General features: G+C 37.8%; 1 protein-coding gene across 6 annotated transcripts in view; it reads left to right on the forward strand.

Annotated features, from left to right (window-relative positions):
• VPS13A (vacuolar protein sorting 13 homolog A (S. cerevisiae)) overlaps positions 1-4,464 on the forward strand; it is a 185,645-nt gene extending 181,181 nt beyond the window's left edge. For all 6 annotated transcript variants that reach the window (XM_006769015.2, XM_015567377.1, XM_015567379.1 and 3 more), the window contains 2 exons: positions 2,367-2,441; positions 4,240-4,464. In XM_006769015.2, the coding sequence (XP_006769078.1) occupies positions 2,367-2,441; positions 4,240-4,290 (126 nt within the window). In that variant the 3' untranslated portion in view covers positions 4,291-4,464. The remainder of the gene's footprint in view (positions 1-2,366; positions 2,442-4,239) is intronic.
• Positions 4,465-6,000: the final 1,536 nt, after the last annotated feature.

A 6,000-nucleotide genomic window follows, 5' to 3' on the forward strand; every position in this document is an offset into this window, starting at 1 on the left:
TCCCGGATCCTTATTTTATATTCAGTAATAGAACCTTACCCTCTCACTGCTGTCCAAGACACCAAAATGAGAGAATCATTTGCATACCTCAAATCCCTAGCAGTGCCATGGAGAATAGTTTTCCTTGAAAATCTCACAAAAGGACACTTGCAAAATAACAGGTGATAGTTGATAGTTCCTTCTCTTTTTATAGATATTCTTAGACCATTCCTATCCCAATTCAGTTATATTCTTGAAGGCAGAGTCCATTTCTTTCTCTGTTTTGATTACCAGCAGCTAGCACATTGCCTGGCATTGGGTGTTCATGTAAAATACAGTGAATTTCTAGTCATTTGGGAAATCAATAGAGACTCCATTGTAAGTTGTAATGATTGCAATGCCAGTGGTCAGCAAATTCATTAGTCAACAGAGACAAATATCAACAGTACAACAATTGAAATTTCTTTTGAGAGCCAAATTTTTTAAACTTAAACTATATAGGTAGGTACATTGTTATTAACTTAATTAGGGTACTCCTAAGGCTTAGGAAGAGCCACACTCAAGGGGCCAAAGAGCCGCAAGTGGCTCGGGAGCCGCAGTTTGCCGACCACTGCACTAGGCATTGTAGGATGTAGTAGTATATAGGTATAGTAATATAGTAGGTATATGTGATAAAAAATAACATATGTGTAGGGCCCCTTTGGCACTGACTGTGTTGGGAAATATTGTGACTCAACCGAGGTAAGTTTTTTCTTGGTTATTTTTGTACTGTTTTGATTTTGGGAGACTTAATTGACTCATGTAAAGTGAAAAGTCTTAAGTCTTTATCTTATAACTTAGATATGCTCAAATGATGTCATTAGCAATTCTTCTCCCTGCCTTCTGTTCCTTTTTTCCTGCTCCCCTTCTGCGCCACCCTCATCTCTAGGTTCTGCTTTCTTCAGTGGCAGCTTCATTCTCGAGTTGGCTATCTTTTGATGACAGGATGGCCAGGGAAGTTCCAGGCTTCTATCCTGGTAGCTCAGCAGAATGAAAGCTTCACACTGGGGCACCTTTGGTCACTTGCTTATTCCTAAATCAATCCCAGGAAGGAAGGGTCAGCTCTGTCTGAAGTGTTGGTGTGAGAGAAGGTGAGAAATAGTTACCCAGAGGAGATTCAGAAAGTGCTTAATGGAGTGGTGGCACTGGGCACAGGCAGGCAGAAGCAGCAAATGTCTTCTGGGCTGGCCTCCAGAGCAAAACTGTCCTTCCCTATACATAGCCAGTGAAGAGCATTTCTCCAATCTTACCACTCAGTTCAGAGAGTGGGGGAGTAGACCAGACATTAGTTCCGGGGGATGTTAGACCAACTTTTCCCATTGAGAATTTCTCTAATTCATTCAGAAAATGAAAGGCCCTGTGGCCACCTATGAAATAAAGAAGAGAGGTTGTTAGATCCTGTTCTAGCCTATACTGCTTTCCTGGCTTTTTCCCCCATTTTTTTTTCTCTTTCCAAGAATAAACTTCTTATCTCCTTGATTTCGCCCCCCCCCCACCCCTTCTACCTATTCTTGAGACATTGTATTAGTAGTCATCCTTTTTTTAAAAAATAAAAGAATCTGATTTCTTTTGTAGTCTATATTTGCATGGATATTGGAATGACTTATAGGATTTGTTAGACTAGTAAAAACCTCCACATTGCCTCTTCTATGACCCTACCCTTAGTTAATAGCAGTTAAACACCAACCTCCTCCTCAAGAATTCCATTTCTGTTTGTCCCTCTAATATTTAGTATGTATATAAGGCAGTTCTCCCCACAGACACTGAACAGAAGACTGAAGGAGTGCAAAATTTGGAAGACTGTCATATAGGATCTTGGACCCACCCTGATTTATTTGATCCTTAGCTACATTCTTATTCAATGAGTGATTTAAAATGTCAGAAGTTACATGGATACATAGAAACATGCACACACACCCATAATCATGTGCATGTATGTATGCATGTACACACATATGTACATATCATTTTTGAGCTAAAATCATCATTATTCCATGGCCAGATATCAAGAACCACCGAAAAGTTTTTTGGAGGGAAAAACAGTGGCACTCCTAAACTTACCTCCTTCCCATCCTTTGTGTAAACCCTTTATGGCTTTAGCTATAACATCGCTCCTAAGGCGTTTTAACTTAGGTTTAGTGATAATGGATGTGTTAACGTTTAGTCTTTTCTTTCTTCCATTTGTCTTTGATTCTTCTTGATTTCCCATTCTTGGCTTTTTTTTAAGATGTGTGATTTGTGTAAAATGGACGCTTGAAGCACCAGTTTTTAAAACTACATGTCATTTCTTTATCATATTTCTACAACTGGTTTTTCATTTTTAATGAAGACACTTATTCTGTTTATAGGAACGGGTGAAGTCTGTATTCCATGCCAAAGAGTTTGGAAAAATAATTAACTTCAAGACTGCAGAAGATGCTAGGGTAAATATAACGGTTCTCTTATGTAAACAGCATCTTTGCTTTTCATAGTCCTGGAAGCTGGGCTGTTTCTAAGGCAGACAAGTTTTGTTTGTTTTTAATTATGTTCTTCTGCTTTGACTGTTTTAATATACGTGACTAGATAATATTTCGCCAAAACTGCTTTTCATTAGATTGAATTCAACACACTTACTTGTTTTTTGTGTCAAATGGTGCCATCTGATTTTAAATCCTAACTGTAATACTTGTGAAAAAGTCAAACAAAAGAAATTATTTCATTCTAATGCTAATCTACCAGCTATGGTGATTTACAAACAATTGCTATAGCCTGGCACATAGCAGAAGGAGCCAAGCCTGTAGTCAGAAAATCCAGGTCTGAATACAGGTTCTGATCCTTCTTGACTGTGGTACCTTGGGGAAGTCGTTTAACCTCAGTTGCCGAAAAATATGAATTATGTGAGCTGTAAAGCGCTGTGCATACGTTAGGGGTTATGGCAGTTACAAGGAGGTGTACTGTCAAAAAAAGGAAGACTACAGACTGATTATCTGCCTTGTTAATCAAACTAAGATGCTATTTCTGATACTGAATTGTACTCACTGTGTCATGAAATTTATAAGAACACAAGGCTCCTTTACTGAATCCCTGGGCCTCCTGCCCTCATACTGCATTGGTCCTGACTGGGTGTGACTACTTACCAGTTCACTCTCACATCTGGGCCCCAAACTAGGAACCTCGGACCATTTAGCATGTGCCGTGCAATTTTCCATCCAGCCATTGGGATACAAGGCCACACTGGCATACTACCAGTAGATAACTGAAAGGGGTCAAGTTACAAAGAAAGAGGAAGAAAGTGACTAGAGCCTCAATATGTTTGTTGCCTGGAACAGGGAGACAGACTGGAGAATGATAACAGTGTGACTTTGAGGCCATCTTTCACATTGTTGGAGAGCATTACCACCTATTTCAGTTGCTCTGCAATACTTTTTCCATGTAATCTCTGTCACCATGTTTTTTTGTCCCAGAAGGTTTGTTTTTAATCTTCCAGCTCTGCTGGAAACATCCAGAAAAGGCTACTGAGCTCAGTTCTCTTTCTCTCCTCATCCTAGAGCTATTCCCACGAGGTTCTTATTAAGGTAAAGAAGCACGGATACCTCTGCCAAAGTGTTTCATAGTGGGATGATCCAGTGTCACCTCCAAGGCTTTTATCAGTCACACAAGCCCAATGATTATAGACATTATTGATAGAAAGGTTTGCATTACATAATGTGTTTTATGTTTGTGATTTCAAACCTTTTCAAAATAGAAAATACTATATTATGAGAACACCTAAAGTGCTCAAGAATGTTGCTATGCTACTCCTACCCACTGTAGAATATGTACTTATTCTTAATCAGAAGAATCCTATATATGGAACGATGAAGGTTTGTGGGACAGAATTGGCATAGGTTGGAAGGAATTTTGCATAGGTAATTTGCACACTGTGCCTGAGTTAGCCCAGCTGCCAAATTACCCTTTCTCTCAGGATGGTTTATTTTACTTTTCTTATTCTAAAGATGAACATGCCAGTTCAGTGACCTTAAAACAACATTATTCTTACTGTTAAATAAAAAATCAGTGCCATTGACCCTGAGCCATCTGAGCCACTTAATGATCTCTTACCTAAGATAAATTGAATTATTGGTTATGATTATACACCTAACTAAACTGAGAAGCCCACTTCTATATTTCCATTCCGTACATTTTGAGTTTCATTACAAGTTCATAGAAGTAAGCATATGTTGGTTTATTTCCTCACAACAGTGGATCCTCACAAAGCTAGAAGAAGCAAGAGAGCCTTCCCCGACCCTCTGACGGAGAACACTGCCGGAAGACACAGTGATTAATCCTTACAGCTTCTACCATGTACTTCCTAAACCTGTTTGGGAATCATAGTACAGAAGTAATTTTAAGTACATAAAATATATATGTGTGTGTATCGGTTAGAATCAGGTAAAACAGCTATGTGATTAAAATATTTCAACTCCTCTGGTTTTCTAACTTGAATCATGCATTGGGTTAAAATTCTAATTATTTTATAAGAGCAACATTTTTTAAATATTTGCTCCAGGTGATTCTCTGCACTGGTGGAGAAATTGCCCATAATTAGCCTTCATATGGAGCTAAGATTAATGTTCCGAGTTTACACTTTAAACTTCTCTCATGCTTACTTCCAACTCTCTGAATAAGTGATGGGAGTGATCAAATCAATGATCAAATCAAACATTGCCTCAGTGGTATCAAGAGAACTTTAGTGTGATTTCTTTAGAAACATGTTCTTTTTACAGATAAATATTTTGATATTATTTTCCTTATTTTTATAAAGAATAGGTTTGAACTGTACTTCAAATACATAGCATGAATATAAAAAACAATCTTTTTATATATAATACAGATTGAATATCCTTTCAAGCCTCATCTTAAGAAAGGCTTGTAAAATGAATGTCAAAACCCAAAAGAGAAAGCCCTCCTCAGAACTCTGATGCCTTAGAAATAGTTCCTCAAGCCATCTCCATGGGATCTACTTGGTTTACCCAGCTCACATTTTTGATAGATTGCCACTTTAAAGGAAAATTCTTGAAGCCTTAACAATGCCCACTTTCTGCTCACTGCTAATGATGAAATAAACAAAATTCCCACCATCTTAAATAGAAGTTATGCTTCAGACCAGATAACCCCTCTCACAATATAGGTATGCACCCTACAGTCTAACCCAGGAACCTGTCCTGTTGGTAACAGATTGAAAATTTACAGTTTGCTTTCTCTATAGTTATTCAAATGAGAATCATTCTTTCAAATGTATAGCTCAGGGGTCCTCAAACTTTTTAAACAGGGGGTCAGTTCACTGTCCCTCAGACCGTTGGAGGGCTGGACTATAGTTTTAAAAAAAACTATGAACAAATTTCTATGCACACTACACATACCTTATTTTGAAGTAAACAAACAAAACGGGAACAAATACAATATTTGTATTTGCATGTGGCCCGCGGGCCGTAGTTTGAGGACCCCTGGTATAGCTCATCAGAACAAAAATCATTAGTAAAAATAAGGTCATGGGATTTTTCCTTGGTTTTTATTCAAACACCTTAATATGAATGGGCTTTCTCAAGTGAAAGAAGATGTGTGTGTGATTGTGAACCATGAAAAGAATGATACAGCATCTTAGTTATTAAATAATACAGATTTGATGCATGTTGTATGTGCCATGAAATTCTTATAAACTGTTTTTTGGATTAGAGACTTGTGAGATGCTCCTAAGGTTCCTCAAACCCTTTGCTTTGTCGTAAAAGCTAAAATAAGCAGCATGCCAGACTGTAATTATATGTATCCTGACCAAGTCCTGCTACTCACTACTATTGATTTTCCTCTTATTATAAAAATGCATTGTTTATTATCAATAGTTTCATCCAGAATGTGTTTTTTTCTTTGCTGAACATAAATTGAATCGAAAGATGACAAATTTCAAGTCACCTGATACTGTGTGATCCCTTGATGGCACGTTTTCTCTGTTGCTGAGCTCTTCCG

Source organism: Myotis davidii, unplaced genomic scaffold (assembly GCF_000327345.1).
Source record: "Myotis davidii unplaced genomic scaffold, ASM32734v1 scaffold98, whole genome shotgun sequence".
In the NCBI taxonomy this organism is placed as follows: Eukaryota; Metazoa; Chordata; class Mammalia; order Chiroptera; family Vespertilionidae; genus Myotis; species Myotis davidii.